Source organism: Cynocephalus volans, chromosome 3, assembly GCF_027409185.1.
Source record: "Cynocephalus volans isolate mCynVol1 chromosome 3, mCynVol1.pri, whole genome shotgun sequence".
Classification (NCBI taxonomy): Eukaryota; Metazoa; Chordata; class Mammalia; order Dermoptera; family Cynocephalidae; genus Cynocephalus; species Cynocephalus volans.
In genome coordinates this window covers 148,557,088-148,578,421 of record NC_084462.1, presented here as the reverse complement: position 1 = coordinate 148,578,421, position 21,334 = coordinate 148,557,088, and the positions used below count along the sequence as shown (strand labels likewise).

Sequence of the window (21,334 nt, the reverse complement as noted above, 5' to 3'; positions counted from 1 at the left end):
GAGCCTATTATGTTATAAAATGTCCCTTTTGTCTCCAATAATTTTTTTGTTCTGAGGTTTATTTGGCCTGATACTAATATAGTCACTTCTGCTTTGTTTTTTAAATTAATGTTTGTATGGTATATCTTTTTCCTTCCTTTTTCATTTACCCTACCTATGTGATGGCTTTTGAAATAAATTTCTTGAGAATGGCATCTATTGGATCATATTAAAAATCCACTGTGTCAAAATCTGTCTTTTAATTGGCATATTTAGATTATTTATATTTAAGGTAATTATTGATATCTTAGGGCTTACATCTTCCATTTCATTATTAACTTTCTGTTTGTGTCCTGTTTCCTGTTCCTGTTTTTATCTGCTTGCCTTATTGTGTATCACTTAAATACTTTTTAGGATTCCATCTTTCCTTATAGTGTTTTGAATACAATGTTTTATATATATTATTTGTACTGCTTTTGAGTATATTATTTTTCTTAGTGGTTGCTCTGGGCATTACAATACAAGGGTACCACAGAAAATTCATGGAAACAATCATGTTGTCTTTTAATTCTATTTTTTCCATGAACTTTTTGAAGTACTCTCATACACAGACGTAACTTATCACAGTCTACTGGTGTTGACATTTCACCATTTCAAGTAAAATGTAGAAACCTTACTTCCATTTAGGCACCATTACTCTTCCACATTTTAAATATGATTGTGTTAAGTATTTATTCTACATACAGAGTACCACCATCATATAGTTAAAATTTTTATTTCAACATTCAAATGTGGTTTTTTAAAATCATGGGAAAATACAGTCTACTATATTGACCCATTCTGCTGGTCTTCCCTTTCTAAAGTTTCAAGCCTATTTCTTTTATTTCCTTTCCATGTAAAGGACTTACTTAGCTATTCTTCCAGGTTTTCTAGTGACAAATTCTTTTAACTTCCATTTGTTTGAATATAACCTCACTTCCTATTCATCCCTGAGGATAATTTCATTGAATATAAAATTCGTGGCTGACAGTGGTAAGATTTTCTACTTTTTTCATTTGTTTTATGAGAATTCATAATTGCTTGCTGAAGTATTTTTATGATACAATGGTACTTCAAGAAGTTAGTGGAAAAATGGAATTAAAAGATAATAATCTTTCCATGAGCTTTTTGCCGACCCCTTGTAGATACTTTAAAACCCTTGTCAGATATTTTTGACATCTGATTCATTTTTGTGTTGGTGTCTGTTCATTGTTTTTTCTCATTCAAGTTGTTTTTCCTTGTTCCTGGTATGATGAGTGATTTTTATTGTACCCAGGACATTTTGCATTTTACAAGACTATTTAACCTTCTTTTTTAGCAGATGTCCCCCATGTTGTGGTGCAGCATGAGGGCAATATGGGTATGTAAGTTTAGCTTCCTGCCAGGTCCCTCTGACACCAACCTAGCAAAAATGAAGCACTGATTCATACCTGCTTCATTGAAGACAGGAGGGTAGAAGTTAGGTTCCCCTCTTGGCCCTGATGAGAACCTTTTTGGTGAAAGTGGAGCATCACTTTGTTCTACTATTGATACAAAGTAGAAGTGGATGCTGACACCAAGGATGGGGGAGAGTAGATGGCTGACTCAAGTGGAGTACCAACTGGCCTTGCCTTGTTCAGTCTTGTTGATGCAGCTGGAGGTGGAGGCTCACCTCTCTGTTAGTCCTTACTGACATGGGAAAGGGAACATGAAACAGTGGTGACTAGCGCCACCTTGCATTGTCTTGTTTAGTCTCATTGCTGCTGGGTGGGGATGAAGGCTCAGCTCATCACTGGACCCCAATGAACTAATCTGCTGGGGAAAATCACAGCACACAGCCTATTTCTGCTGGTCTGCTGATGAGAGATCAATTCCCTCTTGGTCCCATCTATAATATCCCGGCTGGGAAATCAGAGTAACGCCTGCTCTGCCAAGTGACAGATGGAAGAATAGCTCCCAGCTTAGCCCTGCGGACATCACCAGGTGAGAGATTCAGAATTCTGCCACCTGCTTCTTTGGGGTAAGGTGGAAGATCAGCTTCCTGCTTGGTTCCAGTGAAACTGGGGGAACTGAATAGTTTTTCCATTGGTGTTTCGCTGGATTAGGGTGAGCACTGCCAAAAAGCCTTTCTATTCTGTTAGATGACCTTTGTTCTCATCCTTTGGCTAGACGAAAAGGCTTTTGTAGGAGCATTTTTTGTCTGTGCCCATTGGTGGTTCCAGGTTGAAGCCTTCTTCAGCACCCTGTCTAGAATAAATGGGAGATAATAAGGAAACCCAGGTAACTCACTGCCATGTCATTCCTCAAGTTCTGAGGTTCTTGGCTGTCTGCCTTCTTCTTTCCACTTTTTGGAGTCTTTCTATATTTAGTTTGTAATGCGCAAGGATTCTTAGTTGTAAGAGGAAGGATTGGAAAGGAATGAGGCTACCCGTCTTGGCTGGAACTGGAAGTGTCCTCAGTAGGATTACTTTTGAAATCTGACAAATTTATTGTATGATTGTCTAGAGTAATTAATACATGAGTCAACGAATAAGAAAGAAAAATAACAGGACCTTTCCTACTATGCTTAAAAAGCACTATAACCAAAACAGTATAATGCTGGCAAAGGAATAGATAAAATAGATCAATGGAACAAAAGTTCAAGAAAAGACAAACATCCAGGTGTATGTGTGTGTCTAGGCATAGGAAAATTTAGTATATGATAAATGAGGCAACTCAAACCAGTAAGGAAAAGATGGGTTTTTCATTAAACTGGGCTGAAAAAATAAAGATATGTTTGAAAAATATTACATAAGTTTAGGCATCCCACATATAAATGAAATAAATTTATACCAATATAAATTGCAGATAGATTAAAGGATAGATATTTAAACATGCCTATTTAAAATAAATACATCCAAAGTGGTAGTGCAAATTGGCATAATTTCTTTAGAAAACAGTTTGACATGATTCATCTATGAAAGTTGAAAATATACATTCCTTAAAACCCAAGAATTCCATTCCTCAGCATATACCTCAGAGAAACTCTTACATATGTGTTATCAGGGTGCTTTTATAAGAATGTTTATAGCATTATTTTTCATAATTGCCCCAAATGGAAACAAGCTAAATGTTCATCAATACTAGGACATGTCAATAATTTGTGGTACAACAGGGTATTCTACAGCAATAAAACAAAAACAACTAGCTACAGACAATATGTGGATGAATTTCACAAAGTGTTGATCAAAAAAGCAAGGTATAGTATGATTCTATTAACATAAAGCTCAGAGAAGAGAAAGCACAAATAAATTATAATATTTAGGGACATGTATGTAGGTGGTAAAATTAACAAAGAGCAAGGAACTGATAATGATAACAACTCAGGATATTGGTTTCATCTAGGGTGGAAGAGAAGATCATGAATGGGCCAGGAATGTATTCATTCTTTATCCCTTAGCCTTTGGCCAAGCATCCACTTACTGTTTTGGGGTGATTTACTGTAATCAATAAATATATGCTTAATTTAAACTATGTAAAAACAAAATAATGATCTCTGGTTCTAGAAACCTTGTGAAAGATGAACACATCTGATAAAATTTGAATTATGTTTCATCAATCAATCATATAATTTTAATAATAAAAATACACATGCATATTTATACTTGGTATATTACAGATAGTATATCAAATTTAAACTCAATTGTACTGTTTAGATAATTCAAGATTACTCAGATACTACCCAACTAAAATGAATATTACATCCAGATGTTTTCACATTTCCTCCAACCAAAACAAAGAAAGATTATATATGATTTTTAGCTGAAAATGCGAATAGTGCTGTCAAATTATAAGTTTTTCTTCCAATACTTTTGAAAGCAAGATCAATTCCATATCTTTTATTCCCCAGGCCTCAAACTCTCTGCAGCTATTTTAGATAAAATACCAGTAATTAACGGAAAAATCATGCTATCATTCATGAATCATGCTTTTTTCAAGGAATCTCCTGAGGAATAACTCTCAGAATTCTAGAATTTAAAAAAAACACATGAAAATACTACTCCTTTACAGAAAAGTCACTATTAAAAAATAGAAACATTTCTGCTAATCAATTAAGCTAATTAAAGAATATATTAATCCTCTGGTTTGGGTGGGCCTTCCCCAGGGCTAAATCTTCAGTCTGTTGTTATAACTTACATAACTTTTCTATGAGATTATATTCACTAGCATGGCCTCAGTTAACTTTTGTATGATGACAAATCCCAATATCAATCACTAGATTGATCTGAATTCCAGGCTGATTTATCCAATGACTTATGGTTATCTGAGAGGGACCTCAAATTCAGAAAGTTCAAATCTTACCCTCTTCCCTTTCAAATGTATTTCTTCTCCAGTATATCCTCTTTAAGTTAACAGTAACACCATCTTCACAATCAATATCCCAAGCTGGAAACCTGAGTAAACCTTTCCATTCTCCCCTAAACCTCCAATAAATCATCAAGTAGTGTTGATTCTATTTTCTGAAAAAAATATTTTTTGAATCCAATTTTTTCTTCAGCCTCACTGCCACTGCTTTAGTTCAGGTTCAATCATTTTATGCCTACATTCCTGTAATCTGGTCTCCTTGTTTTTAGTCAGAAATTCCTCTTCTCTACTGAAATAATTTTTCTCTTATAGAAAAGTTTCTAAAAATTACCAAACTGAGTATGTTACTTTCTTTCTTAAAACCACCTAATGGCATCCAGTAGTTTTCAGGATAAAATCCATACTTCTTAAAGACCCACCTCCAGCCATATATCTCACATATCTTTATTTTATGCCCTATGATCTGGTGTCATAGCATCTCATATTTATGCTTTCACAAGTGCCTCTGCCTCTGTACAGAACTCCAATTTGCTGAGTTTACCTCTTGCAAAGATTTTGCTGATTACCTTTTTAAAATGGCCAGTTATCCTTCTTATGCATTTCCACAGAACTCTTTGTTTACCTTTATCACTTAACACATATTTTAATTATTAAAAGAAATTATAAGAAAGAGCACCTTTAAGATAGATGGATTTCAACTCTATATCCTTTATATAAATGTTACCTAATTACATATATATTTATTGATTGCTTAAAGTTTCTAAAGTTCAACTTTTTTTTGAGTCATTATAAAATGTATTTCAAGAATATGCTCATGCTTTTTTGACCCTTTAGTAACACTTGATTACATTTTTGAAAGTAATTACTGAACTTCACACAATTCCAAATTCGTCTTTATTCATTTCTATTTCCTCATCTGGAAAATGAGGGATCTGGACTAGACCTAATGTTCCTCCCAGCTAAAATATTTTATAAATTTACATCAAACTGGAAAGAGTCTCTAGAAATTCTTTATTGAAGCTAACAGTATATCATATAATTAGAATCAATGGCTAAAGTGATTTAAAAATAATGAAAATAAATTAAAGGATTAATTACTAAGAATAGAATTTAGTGAACTTGATATTGAAAAGTTTAATCAAATCAAGCTTAATGACTTCTTGAGAATTTCAGATGTCACTGTTAACAACTTAACCATTATTGCTTATCCTTGATTATTGTTAACCAATCGAACCAATCGTTAAATTTTATTTTTGAAAGAGATAGTAAGTTCAGTTCTCAATAGATGGTAAACTTCTTTTGGACAAGGATAATATGTTAAGCTAGAAGATTAATATTCCATAGGATGTAGCAAAATGTTAGAGATAGAAGAATACAGTAATGGTCTAATTTTTTAAGAGTAAAGTCAATTTTTCATTTATTGTAATGTAGAATTTTCATTGAAATTGGCATATTGTGTTTTCAAAGGAAACCTGGAAATATTTACTAACAGATTGATATTATTTATAATTGGTGAAGGCTTATAGGGAATAGAAATTGTAGCAAGATATAAAGATAATCCATTATGTATACTAACGCTTACACACAGTGCTTTGTTATGCAGATTTTCAGTGAATTGCACAGAAAAGGATTCCTTTTTGATTCTGCTAATATTCTTCTCAGGAATGCATTGCAAGTGGTAGATAAAATCTGATGGTGATTATCTAATGCATATATATTTTTAACTCATATATGATAACTGGGAATTAAATGATGTCCTAACATACCCAAAGATTCAATAATATAAAGAAAAAGTGATTCTTTCTCCACCTCCCCACCACGATACTGTCTTCGTAGACGTGAAAATGCCATACTATACCTTGATTTCTTCTATTTCGTCTGGTACTATCTTGTATGCTGATATAGTCCCACCCAACCTGAAATTAGGAGAAGAAAATATTCTCAAAACCGGTAATAGTAGATAAAAAATATGGAAGATTTCTGCCACTAGCAGAGTGCCACCAATAATTGCCCAATGTCCACCCCAATAACCATGGAGGAAAAACAACCATTTTGTGCTTAAGTTTTCCACTTAATTAGCTTAAAAGAAGTAGATATGGATGACCACTGAAAGAGGAAACAGAAGTTAGATTTTTATCCATTACTAAACTTCTTGTATTGATAGTTTTAATAACATTGAAACTGCCACTTTTACTGCTGGATTCTATCACAACTGACATGCATCAGGAACTGACAGTAGACATAGTGTTTATTTTTAAAAAAATTAATAGACTTTACTTTTTAGAGTAGTTTTAGGCTTACACAAAAATTGAGCAGAAGTAGAGAGTTCACATACTCCTCCCTCCCCCAGTTTCCCTTTATTAAAATCTTGCATTAGTGTGGTACTTTTGTCACAATATAAAAACCAATACTGATTTTGCTTCTTTTAAAAAACAATTTAAACAGGCAGTCAGAGCGATGTGTGTGCTCAGAACTGTCCAAAAGAAAGAGAAGAGAATTTGGGAAGTACAAATAATTAATCACTAAGATATGTTTTTTGCCTTGAGACAGTGATGCCATTACATGTCATGTTCACCTGTTTGAAATATTGTTTAGAACGTGAGGAAAATTTATATAATACCATGTGCCAGGCATGTCATAAACTAGTTTATTATCTGATTTAATTCTTGCAACTGTCTCTATTGTTAAAAGGTGGAAACAGACATAGAATCAGTAATTTTTCTTAAGTAATTGAAGGAACTAGTAAGCGAAGGAGTTAATTAAGATGTACAAACACATAAATGTAAAATATATACCCGATTTTGAATACTTAGTATGAAAAAAAAATAATTTAAAAATATTGATTATACGTTAAAATAACATTCTGGATATATTGGGTTAAATGAAATATATTATTTAAGTAAATTTCATCTCATTCTTTTTACTTTTTAAAATGTGGCTACTGAAAAATATTAAATCATGGGACATAGGTGTTCTAGGCTCTTAAGCTCCAAGATAACCTACCTGCCTTTGCTCTAATACAGTGTTTACAAAGAAACCTTCTGACTACTGATTTGAGTTTATAAATATCTCAATATCAGAAAAGGTATTATCATACACAAGGCACTTAAGTACTCTGAATACTTTAGAATATCTCTTTTCCCAAATGTAAATTAATAAATGACATTCTGGTTTCCATTAAAAAAATAAAAACAAGCTAAATCCAACCAAATTATTTTTATTGAAAAACTCTACATTTAAATCCTTTAATATTTATTACCATTTATTCTTACTAATAGAACTAGTGTTTAGATCTTGATTTGAGAATTATTTCCTAGACTTAAAGTGCCATGATTGAATGGTAAAAACACTAAAGAATTTTAACTTAATTCACTTCAAACAAGACCATAGTAAGATAACTAGTAAAAGAGCAGCACTACTGCTTACTAAAATGAAAAATTACATAACTTTTTGTAAGAGGTGTAAAAATGGCATTTAAAAAGTTTTCATTGCCAATTGTTAAAGTTACTCAGCTAGAAGTTGAGATTATTGGGATATCAATGAAGACAGAGCAAAAAGACTACTAAAAGTGCTATGACTATAATTCATAAAGTTTGAAATTATTTCAAAATAAAAAGTTTCTAAAAATACCTATCATTGTAAAATAGATTAGTTATAATAAAAGCACTCTGCAACAACTGTTACATAAATGGAACAGCAGATTACAGAAACAGTTTCAATTTGTTAGTAAAACGATTCAAAGATGCTAGGTAAAAATGATTGACTTCTGGAAAAAAAATAAAAATAAAGGTGCTATGGTAAACTTTAATTTTACTTCAACAAATAATTCATTTTTCTCTTGATTAATGCTAACAGTACTTCAAACACTGACTTTTCTTGGAATCCAATCCTAAGAGGGGAGGATTCCATATTCCTACATCAACTTCAAACCAAAGACAATGGTTTTGACTGTTAAAAAGGTGGGTAAAAGTATATGGTTTAACACATTCCCACTTGTATTAAGTGGACATATAACATACACACATTATGCATATAAATTTTATGCTAATGAAATAATAGCGTAAGTATGATCAAGTGGCTAAATACAGAGGAAACTTTGAGAACTTCCATTTACACTAAACACAAAAAGGAGAAAGGAGATGAAAGCTGATATAAACACCAGGAAAAAAATTCAATAAACAAAAACAATCTAGAAAAAAACTAAAGGAAACAACTAACTGGGTCATAAGCAACTTATTTAATTTTAAAACATTTTTCAAAAATAAACTAACTTCAACCCATCCCTTTTTTTACTCCCTGACTACAATCAAAATAATGGTAACTTTACCAACTATTAGTTTTGACATTTAAACTGATACTGAAAATGACATTTCTATTTTCATGACATCATTAAACACACAGATCAAATACCTTTATGTTTGATATGCTATCAGTATTCCATAGTTACTGTACTTGGCCTAGATAAAAAATGGCTCACTCCAAATTTCATGTTCTTTCTGTTACACTACACTGTCCTTCTCTGAATTAAATGAGAAAATACATGTTCAACCTGACAAAATGCTTGGCACACAGTAAATGCTAAATATACTAATAGTAGAATTGCTACTATTACTATTGACTAGAGTGAAATAGGACTCTGTCTTTCGTAAGTAAAGTACAGCTGGCCTCACAGAATGAGTTAAAGAAGTGTTCCCTCCTCTTTTATGTTTTGGAAGAGTTTAAGAAAGATTGGTGTTAATTCTTTAAATGTTTGATTTAATTCACCAGTAAAGCCAACTGGCCCTATACTTTTCTTTGTTGGAAGGTTTTTAATTACTGATCAATCTCTTCACTTGTTATAGGCCTGTTGAAATTTTCTGTTTCTTCTTGGGTTAGTTTAGAGAATTCATTTGTTTCTAAGAATTTGCCCATTTCATCTAGGTTATCTAATTTGTTGGCATACAATTGTTCATAGTATTCCCTTATAATCATTTTTATTTCTGTAAGGACAGTAGTAATATTCCCACTTTTTTTTTTTTATAGAAACATGATTAGACATATCTGTGAGGTACAGAGTTGAATATCAATAACTGTGGACAATATGTGATGATCAAATTAGGATAATTAGTATATTCATCATTACAAACATGATCATTCTTTATGACCCTTAATCAATTTCTCACTAACCCCCCTCCCCTGCCTCTAGTAACCACAGTTCTGTTTTCTCCTTTTGAAAGTTCAACATATTATTTTGTTTTCTTTTCTTCCATCCTTTCTCCCTCCCTCCATCCTTTCTTTTTTCCTTCTTTTTTTCTCTTTCTGTTCTTATTTCTTAGCTCCCACTTATGAGTGAGGATATGTGGTATTATTTTGTGCCTGGCTTATTTCACTTAACATAATTTTCTTTTCTTTCTTTTGTTTTTTATTTAACGCATTCGTCTATAAGTTCATCCACATTGCTGCGAATGGCAGAATTTCATTCTTTTTTATGGTTGCATAGTATTCAATTGTGTATATATACCACATTTTCTTTATCCAGCCACCTGTTGATAGACATTTAGGTTGGTTCCATATCTTGGCTATTGTAATACTGTGATAAACATGGGAGTGCAGGTATCCCTTTGACATGATGATTCTCACTTTCATTGCTGATTAGTTTTTGCATAGTTTTTGTTTTTTCCAAAGTCAACCTAGCTAATAGATTTTCCAATTTTGTTGATCTTTTAAAGGAACCAACTTCTTTTTTCCCCGATTCTCCCTATTGTTTTTCTATTCTCTATTTCATTTATTTCTACTCTAATCCATTACTGCTTTCTGTTGTGGTTAGCTATGTTGTTGTTTTTTTTCTTTTTTACAGGGAATCTTTTTCATTCACTTCTCATTTTCCCTTTGTACATTTCTTTTAGATATTTTCTTTGTTGTTATCATGGGAAATATATTTAACATCCTAAATCTATAACAATCTAGTTTGAGTTGATACCAAGTTAACCTTAATATTATATAAATACTCTACTATACAGATCCATTTGCTAGCTTTGGGTTTGTTTTCTCTTCTTTTTCTAGTTCATAAAATGTAATATTAGGTAATTGATTTGAGATGCTTCTTCCTTTTCAATGTAAAGGTATAAATTTAAAGGTATAAATTTAAAGGTATAAATTTCCCTCTGAGCACTGCTTTCACTGCATCCCATAAATTCTCATATGTTGTGTTTTCATTTTCATTCATCTTGAGGTATATCCTCACAACATTTATGATTTCTTCTTTAACCCACAGGTTATTTAAGAGTGGACTGTTTAATTTCCACATATTGTGAATTTTCCACTTTACCTGTTCTGTTGATTTTTAGCTTCAATCCATTGTGGTCTAAGAAGATACTTCGTATAATTTCAAATCTTCTAAAATTTATTGAGACTTTTTTGGGTGGCCTAACATTACTGCCTATTCTGTAGAATGTTCCATACCTTCTTTTGTTTATTACCAGCAATTCTCAATTGAAACATGACTGCACTTGGCTCTCTTATTATATTGTGTGAAAATAAATTTATTTACTTAATACAAGTTTCTTTAATAGACTTTTAATTATATGCTTTTCTGAAATACAGACATTTCAGTCAACAATGGACTGTATATATGATGGTGGTCCCATAAGATTATAATGAAGCTGAAAAATTCCCATCACCTAGTGACAATGAAGCAGTCTTAATGTTGTAGTGCAAAGCATTATCTTCTCTAAGTTTTAGGAACACAAAAACCATTATGTTACAATTGCTACAGTATTTAGTACATTAACATGCTGTACAGATTGGTAGCCTAGAAGCTATAGGCAATATCATATAGTGTAGGTGTGTAGAAGGCTATATTGTTTAGGTTTGTGTAAGTACAATTTATCGTGTTTGTACAATGACAAAATCACCTAACGATGCATTTCTCAGAACATATTGCCATTGTTAAGTGACACATGACTGTAATGTCACTATAGCAAAAACAAAGAAATTTGTATATAGTGATTATTGCCATTAAAGAAACTACTCTGGAAGAAAATTTCACCCAAGTTAATTTAGGAATGGTAATGTTGAAAGGTAATTCAGAATTGCTCAGAATATTTTCATTTCCCCACTCAAATGTTTCTCCTCAAGTTTTCATTAGTTTTTGTTATGGTAAATATTATCTGATCCAGTAGCTCATATCAGAAATATGGAAATAGGGCCGAGCCTGTGGCGCACTCAGGAGAGTGCGGCACTGGGAGTCCAGCGACGCTCCCGCGTGGGTTCGGATCCTATATAGGAATGGCCGGTGCACTCACTGGCTGAGTGCCGGTCACGAAAAAGACAAAAAAAAAAAAAAAAAGAAATATGGAAATAATATTGGATGTGCTCCTCTTTCTCAGTCCCTACAACAATTAGTGACTGCCATATTTCTACTTACCTTAATTTACCTGGAAAATGAATATTCTTCCATTCTCATTTTCTTACTTTAAGATTTTATAATTTCTAAAAACAATTTTAATAGTATCCTCATCATAGCTATTCAAGTATGGTCTTTCTAAAATGCAATTTTTCATCATATCATTCCTTTATTTTAATTAATGCATAATACCTTAAGAAGTTTGTTGAGACAATTTCCTTTACAAACCTGATTCCTGGCTTCATTTCTTGTTTCACCCTTTCATAGTCCCTCTGTCTTCTAGCCAAGTTCAATTAGCAATAGTTTTGTAAATGCATCAAGCAATCTCTTGCCTTTGTGTCTTTAAATCACCCCTATGCTTAATGCTCTTCTCCACCCAGCAAACTCCTAATCACCCTTCAGGATTCAAATACAACTTTCAGAAGACCATCCAAGCTCTGAAACAGAGATAGGCACTTTCTCTATTGTGACTTAATAGTGTTTCACTTGTGTGTGTATTATAGCATTTTCCCGTTTATAATAATTATTTACATAGAGATCTATATCATTCATTAGACTATGAAGGTACAGATTATATTTTGTTGTCTTTGTATATCTAGCACATAATGGATACTTAAAGCTTGATAAATCAATAAAAGTTCAGTGAATTAATGAATGACAGAGAAGTTAAACATGAGAATTTTCACCTAGATCCTCAGCAAATACTTTGTCCAAAAGAAGTACTATTTTGTTTTAATAATTTTTAGCATAATTTTTTTGTACACATAATGTGATATACTCTGACTTCTTTTATAAAATAATTCCTGGATGTCTTTGTTTGGGCAGTGTTCCACTCTCAAAGCTTTCACCTTGACTGAGGAGGCATGCATAGGTTTAGTAATTCCCATAAGAAGCTGAAATATTGACTCATACATAAACCTTAATGCATTAGTCTTGCTTAGGACAGTGTTCTAAAAGTATCTTTGCATTTGGCTTGGTTCCTGCCTTTTGTAGAAGTTATCAGCTACCATTTTAATTACCATTAAGTAATATTAATCATATTTTTTCCCCAGGAAGATCCTGTTTTCTAAATGAAGCCAAAGATTTCAATACCATGAGAAAGCTTTTATTAAAAATAAAACAGACTTCTAGCCTTACTTAACACACAAAGGAACAGTGTGTATACTAATCTATTTATTATTTTTAAACATTCCTCCTTGCTTAGATATTCCACTATATCTCTAGCATCAAGAATGTCACTCATTTATACCTGCAGAAAAAATGAGACCACAGTCATCTTCGTTCAAACGTCAAGAAAATTAATTACAGATTTTTTTGTTCTTAGTATGATCTCCGCAATTTTTAAATTATAAAGTATTTGAAAAATATAGAAAGTATGTAAAAATACAACAAACATCCTGTATCCATTACTCAAGTTATACAGCATTGTTAATACAGTGGAAGATCCCTGTGTATCCCTTCCTAATCCCTTAATCACATCCACTCCCTCAACCCAGAGAAGTATATTTGGTTTATATCTTTTCTTTAAAGAAAGAAATAAGAGAAAGAGAAGGTTAAAGAGGGAGATGAGGGGAAGGAAGGAGAAAAATAGTTTAGTTTCACATAATTTTATTCTCATTAACCCATGTAAGTCCTCAGCAAGCAACAGCAACTTTGCTGAATTCTCAAAGACACCTACTTTTGTCAATCCTTCTAGATTTATTCTTGTATTGATATTAAATCACTCACTACCCCCTTTTGAAAACTTGTAAAATATCTTAGAGTAGCTAAGACTATGACCTTCTTAAAAGTATGAAACATGGCTGATTTTGTTTTATATTGTTTCTGGCAAAGTGACTAGTACCAAGTAGGTGACCAATCAAGGTTTATCTTTCTGTTCTTTGTGATTTCTCAAAGATAATCAACATATTACTGAAAGATTATTAACAATGGTTCTGACAACATTTTTAGTATTCTTTATATACAGTAATTAAGGTTTGATAATATTTTTAACTCATTTAAACTACCTAAGTATTTTCATATATACTGAACTCTTAACCATGACTGTATTATTATCTTAAAATAATAATGATTGTTCTTGCAGGAGAGCAAAGAGAAAAAAGTTAAAACAAAAAGTAAAGCAATTTTTAAATCTTTATTATATTTCAAGCTTATTATATTAATCCTATACAATAAGTAATTTTGCTATCTTCATTATATTTTAAATTTATGCCATTACTTCTACACAATAGATCTATTAATTCTACTTGAAGATACAGCTACAAAAGTAATTCTCTACATTTTTCCTCCACTTTTTTAGAGGTCTCAATCCATTCTGTGCTTAACTTTTTAGACCTGTTTCAAGTCCGTTCCAATTGTTTAGATTTATTTTCAGTTATCTTAGAATACTGTGTGGAAGTCAAGAGGATACACTCTAGAGTCAGAGTACTTGGATCAGAATCTCAGTCCTGGCACTTATCTGTTGTATAACTTTGGGCAAATTTTCTTAATCCCTTTTACTTCAGTTTCCTCATCCATAACAAGATAAAAATATCTACTACATAGGGTTAACTGTATGAGTTAATATATGTCAAGTTCATGGAACAGTACTTGGTATATACAGTAAGTATGCAAGTCAAATATCAGATATTATTATTTGCCTTTTTTTGTTCTGTAGCCCTAGTTGAGGCTAGAGGACATTCTGAATTATATTATCATATAACCTATGGCTTAAAGACCAAAATTTTTGTTTTGTTTTTTTGATGGCTGACTGGTAAGGGGATATGAAAAACCAAAATAATTTTGAAAAATAAATGTAATTATTTTAAAATATGGTCAGACCTTGATTCCTAAAGTCTTTGATTAGAAACCCCCCCTTCATAGCATTGGTGCATATACTCAACCTCACTGGGGTTAAATGGGTAGCTCTTTATCTTACCATTTATTTTTCTACTATTGGTAAATGTGGCAGACATTCTTCTAAGAAAAGCCTCTGCTCCCACTTTATCCAGGAAGAAAAGAGAAATAGAATTCACTGAGCATTTATAACAAACATGGTGTTAAGCCTTTTTACATATACAAGCATATCTTGTAGATATTGTAGGTTTGGTTCCAGACCATCGCAATAAACTGAATATCACAATAAGGCTAGTCACATCAATTTTTTGGTTTCCCAATCATATAAAAATTGTGTTTACACTATACTGTAATTTATTAAGTGTGCAGTAGCAGTGTGTCTTAAAAAATGTACATACCCTAATTAAAAAATACTTTATTGCTAAAAAATACTAACGATCATCTGAGCCTTGAGTGACTTACACTTTTTGTTTGTGCAATGACTCGCCTTGATGTTGATGGCTGCTGACTGATCAGAATGGTGGTTGCTGAAGGGTGGAGAAGCTGTGGCAATTTCTTAAAATAAGACAACAATGAAGTCTGTCACATTGATGAACTCTTCTTTTCATGAAAGAGCTCTCTGTAGCATGCAATGCTGTTTGATAGCATTTAACCAACAGTAGAACTTCTTTCAAAATTGGAATCAATCCTCTCAAGCCCTGCCAGTACTTTATCAACTAAATTTATGTAATATTCTAGATCCTTTGTTGTCATTTTTTTGGATTCACGCACATATTTAATAGCGAAACAGTTCATCAACAACAACAAAATTAGAAAAATTCATAAGACCTCAGTGCTGTGGAAGAGAATGAGTTATCAGAAAAAAAGATATGGCAAGTGACCAAGGAGTGAAGCAAAGGCAAATTTGGTTAGGATAGTGTTATATGCTCTGAAAAGGAGAATGGCTGGAGAAATACCTACTTATGTGACTGCTTGGTGGCAGGCAGCCTTACAGTACGCTGTATGGAAGGGAGGCAAAGAACCAGGGAAATGTTGGAGAGGAGAAGGGGAATAGCAATATAGAACCTATGGCAAGCAGATGTAGGAGACTGAGCTAGAATTACAAAGAGACACTGGCTGGTTAGCTCAGTTGGTTAGGGCGTGATGTTGATAACATCAGGGTCCAGGGATCGATCCCCATACTGGCCAGCCACCCAAAATGGGAAATTGCTGAAAGAGTACATTAAAACAAAAACAAAAATAAAAAAATTGGAATTATAAGGAGATGGCACTAAGGCCTTTTGCTTCCTCTAAAGTCTAAAATAAACCTTAAGTTTTTAAGTATGTCAGTCAAATTCAGTGATCACATAATAAACAGCATTAGGCAGGTGAAGGAATAGTAAGGGGAGTGGTCTATAAAAATAAAGGGAGGAGGGCAGTCCCTGCCCACAGATGGCAGGAGCATGGAAACTTCAGGAGCTGAGGGCAGACCCTGCTAACAAATGGCAGGAGCATGTGGTGCTGCTGCTGCCACAGACACCATAGCTGCATTGGTGTTCTACTACAGCCACTGCCACCACCACAGACACTACTGTGGCAAGGGCAGCCTGTCACCACAACAGCAGCCACTGCTTCTTTAGGATTGCTTTGGCTATTCAGGGTCTTTTGTTGTTCCAAATAAATGTTAGGATTATTTTTCTATTTCTGTGAAGAATGTCATTGGTATTTTGATGGGGATTGCATTGAATCTGCAGGTCACTTTGGGTTGTATGGACATTTTCACAATGTTAGTTCTTCCAATCCAAGAGCATGGAATGTCCTTCCATCTTTTTGTGTCCTCTTTAATCTCTTTTGAGCAGTGATTTGTAGTTCTTGTTGTAGAGATCTTTCATCTCCTTGAATAAATTTATACCTAGGTATTTTATTTTTTTGGTGACTACTGTAAATGGGCTTGCTTTATTGAATTCTTTTTTCTGCTAGTTCATTGTTGGAGTATTAAAATGCTACTGATTTTTGCATGTTGATTTTGTATCCTGTAACTTTAGTGAAATTGTTTATCAGCTCTAAGAGTTTTCTGGTAGAGTCTTTAGGTTTTTCTATGAATAGGGTCATCTGCATACAGGGACAGTCTGAATTCATCTTTTCCAACCTAAATGTCCTTTATTTTTTCTCTTGCTCAATTGCTCTGGCTCGTACTTCCAATAATATGTTAAATAGGAGTGGTAAGAGTTGTCATCCTTGTCTTGTTCCTGTTCATTCAGGATGATACTGGCAGTTTTTCATATATGGCTTTTATTGTTTTCAGATACTTTCCTTCTGTACCTACTTTTCTGAGAGTCTTTATCACAAAGGGATGTTAAATTCTGTCAAATGCTTTTTCTATGTCTATTAAGATAATCATACAGTTTTTGTCCTTAATTTTGTTGATGTGGTGTATCATATTTATTGACTTGCATATGTTGAACTGACCTTGCCTCCCTGGGATGAATCCCACTTGATCATTGTGTAGAATTTTTTGGATGTGTTGCTGTATTCCAATCGCTAATATTTTGTTGAGGATTTGTGTGTCTATGTTCATCAGATATATTGGCCTGTAGGTTCTGGGCTGCTGTTGTATCTTTGTCTAGTTTTGGTATCAGGGTGATGCTGGCCTCATAGCATGAGTATAGGAGAATGGCCTCTGTTTCAATTTTTTGGAATAGTTTAAAGAGAACTGGTATTAATTCCTCTTTGAAGGTTTGGTAGAATTCAGCAGTAATGCCCATCTGGTCCTGGGCTTTTCTTTGCTGGGAGACTGCTTATTACTGCTTCAATCTTGTGACTTTTTGTTGCTCTGTTCATGTTTTCTATCTTGGTTCAGTCTTGGTAATTTGTATGTGTCCAGAAATTTATCCACGTCCTCCAGGTATTCATATTTGTTGGCATATAGTTGTTTATAATTGTCTCTAATGATTCTTTGTATTTCTGTGGTGTCAGTTGTAATGTCTCCTCTTTTTCATTTCTGATTTTTGTTACTGGGATTTTCTCTCTTCTTTTTCTACTTAGCCTAGCTAATGGTTTGTTTATTTTGTTTATCTTCTCAAAAAATTTTGTTTCACTGATCTTTTGTATTGTTTTTAGGGTCTCTATTTCATTTAGTTTTGCTCTGATCTTAATTATTTCTTTGTCTCCTAATTTTGTGATGTTTGTTCTTGTTTTTCTAGAGCTCTGAGATGCAGCATTAGGTTGTTTCTCTGAAATCTTTATGTTCTTTCAATGTAAGCATTTATTATAGTAAACTTCCCTCTTAGTACTGCTTTTACAGTATCCCACAGATTTTTGGTATGATGTCCTTATTTTCATCAGTTTCAAGAAACTTTTTGATTTACTCTTTAATTTCTTCTTGGACCCGTAGGGCATTCAGGAGCATGTTGTTTAATTTCCATGTATTTGTATAGATTCTAGAGTTTCACTTGTTACTGATTTAATAGTTTTAATATGCTGTGGTCTGAAAAGATACTTAAAATGATTTCAATTTTTAAAATTTGTTGAGACTTGATTTGTGACCTAGCATGTGATCTATCTTGGAGAATATCCCATGTGCCGATGAGAAGAATATATATATTCTGTAGTTGCTGGATGAAATGTTCTGTAGATATATGCCAGTTCCAATTGATCTAAAGTATACTTAAAATCCTATGTTTCTCTGTTGATCTGTTGACTAGATGACCTGTCCAATGCTGACAGAGGGATGTTGAGGTTCCAAACTATTACTGTATTGGGGTCTCTCTCTTTCTTTAGGTCTAATAGTGTTTGCTTTATGTATCTGGGCATGCCAGTGTTGGGTGCATATATGTTTATGATTGCTATATCTTCTTGCTGGATAGATCCCTTTATCATTATATAATGGCCTTCTTTGTCTCTCTTTATGGTTTTTTGTGTCAAGTCTATTTTATCTGATATAAGAGCAGGTACTCCTGCTGGTTTTTGTTTTCCATTTGCGTGGGTACTCCCTTATAAGTGACTTGATACTTTTCTCTTACTATTTTTAAGATTCTCTCTTTGTCTTTATTTAATAATTTTTTTTTTTTTTTTTTTTTTTTTTTTTTTTTGGTGGCTGGCAGGCAAGAGGTACTGAACCCTTGACCTTGGTTTTATAAGACTATGCTCTTACCAACTGAACTAACTGGCCAGTTCTGTGTCTTTGAGCTTTGCCAGTTTGACTATAATGTATCTCAGAGAGGATCTTTTTGGACTGAATCTGTTTGGGGATCTTTGAGCCTCCTGGATCTGAAGGTCCACGTTCCTCCTTATATCTGGGAAGTTTTCTGCTATTATTTTGTTAAATATGTTTTCAATTCCTTTTCCTTTCTCTTCCCCTTCTGGAACACCCATGATTTGGATGATTGTGTGCTTAAGGTTGTTTGCTAGCTTTCTTAGATTTTTTTCCTTTTTTTTGTCCACCTGGGTTATTTTGAAAAGACTGTTTTCAAGATCAGAAATTCTTCCTTCTTCTTCCTTTAACTGACTGCTTAAGCTCTCAGTTGTGTTTTTTATTTCATTGAATGAATCTTTCAGTTCCTGGAGTTCTGCTACATTTTTAAAAAAATGTATTAATCTCTTTGAAAATTTCCTCCTCCATATCCTGGATACTTTTCCCCATTTTGTTGTGTTGTCTGAGTCTTCCTGTATCTACCTTTTTGAGTTTCTTTAAGATTGTTTCTTGGAATTCCTTTCAGTCATTTCAAGAGTTTCCTGCTACAGGGCGGTCTTGTAATTGATAATTATTGTTATCCTTTCGTGGTGTCATATTTTCATGTTTTTTTTCATATTACTAGTATCACTATGCTGATGTCTGGTCATCTGGTAGAGCAGTGGCTTCTTCTATTACTCTGGAGTGGGGCTTTGAGGAGAAAGGCTTCTCCTATAGATGTGCTTTGTATTGACCATTGAGTAGGGTGTTTCAATATTGGTCTTGATAGATACAGTAGCACAGTCTCTGTCTGGTACTTCAGCTATTTTCAGTGCTGGAGTTGCCTGTGAATGCCTCCGTGGCCTGGGCACTGGGGCACATAGTGATACCTTGCTGAGGTTAGTGACACTGAGGTAGTCTGTCAAGGACATGGGTGAAGTCTCTAGCTCTTTTGAGAAACACCTGGGTGCCCTGTTGCTCTTTGGCTGCGGTGGGTGTCCCTGGGAGGGCTTGCTGGCACCCCAGCTAGTGTCTCATGACCATGCTAAGTGCACTGGGGTATACTGGAGCTCCTCAGTTTGAATGGGTGACGCTGGATGGGGTTTCTCTTTCCTCTTTCCCACAGGCAGAGGCTCCTCCTGGGCTCTTGTTTCCTCCAGATGGGAGATGGACTGGTGGTGATTGAGAATTTTCTTTCTTGCTCTATTTGGATATCTTGGGTTTCTGTACTCTAGGAGGGTTCTGCATCTGCCTCTCCCTGAATCAAGGCAGTTGTGTCAGCTATGCACTTACCTCCCACCGCCAAGTGTGCTACTGCATGTGGCAGTGTAATTTCCCCTGTTGGCTGAGCCACTGGGTCACTGGTCTGTACTTGGCTTACCTTTTTTCCCGGGCTCCACTGGTGATTCTCATTGTGTCAATGCAATCAAGTGGTTGGCAAGCTGCCTGCACACTGGTGGTGTCTGCTACTGTGTTGGACCACCCATGTGAAAGCAGTGTATGCACAGCAGCAGGATCTGCCTGCAGTTCCTGAGGTCCCATGTACTCTTGCCATCTGTTGGCAGCTGCTGAGGTCCCCACATGTGCTCCTGCTGTCTGGCAGGTGGGGACTACCCATGGCAGCTCTGACTGTAATATGTTCTCAATTTCAAACAACTTTTACAGTTAGTATTATTATTCCTTACCTAATGCTTAAAGAGATAGGAGTTTAGAAAGCAGCAAGTTAGAAATTCTTTTAAAAGCTTTGCCAATTTAACATAAACCATTAGTAATTAGTATTTTGGATAAAAGTCTTTATTTATAAATATGCCATTTTTTAAATTTGAAGTTTTAATTTTTTTAGTAGTCTTATTTTTATTGAACACTAGTAAAATTCCATTGTACTCATTTCATATAATATAGTTACAGTAAATGTACATTAAAAACTCACAGATTATATAATTTGACAAGGACTCATATAAATTAACCTCTTACTGATATACAAAGAGTGCAGTACATAATAAAAGGAGATTAGAAAGTAGTATTTAAACTGCATGAAAAATAAATGGTATTTGTGAGTCTCTAAAATCTTATTTACAAAGAATCTTTTTGATATGCTACTTAAATTTTATCTACTTATTAAAGTAATACTCCTAAACACTTTTGTTCATTTATTCAATAAACATTTATTGAGAACATATGTGCTAGTCATTATTCCATGTGCTAGAGAGAAAGCAGTGAACAACACAGATATAGTACTTATACTCACGGATCTTACATTCTATCAGGGAGAGGAAAGCAATGAACAAATAAATACATAAAACAATTTCAAATGTAATAAGTGTTGTAAAGAAGACAAAGAAGCCAGGATAATGTGATATTGTGCACAGAAACTACTGTAGATTAGATAGTGCTATTTAACTCCTAAGGACGTGACTATTTAAACTGAGGACTGCTATTAATTATATTTGTAACTGCATGAGGAGTCTTTAAGAGGTTCATAGAAGGATTTGTATTATCTTTTAATTCCATTTTTCTGTGAACTTTCTGAAGTACCTTTGTATATCTTTAAAGTAATAAAGCTACTTTTAAAAATAAGAAAAAACTATACAGAATTTTGATTCCTATATGGGATTCAAAAGTTT

The 21,334-nt window shown here is 33.6% G+C and overlaps 1 protein-coding gene across 4 annotated transcripts in view; it reads right to left on the bottom strand.

The window, feature by feature from the left end:
• The window catches only part of GPHN (gephyrin), a 562,178-nt gene that overhangs the window by 352,864 nt on the left and 187,980 nt on the right, over window positions 1-21,334 (bottom strand). For all 4 annotated transcript variants that reach the window (XM_063088486.1, XM_063088482.1, XM_063088484.1 and 1 more), the window contains exon 3: window positions 6,200-6,257. In XM_063088486.1, coding sequence (XP_062944556.1) covers window positions 6,200-6,257 — 58 coding nt within the window. The remainder of the gene's footprint in view (window positions 1-6,199; window positions 6,258-21,334) is intronic.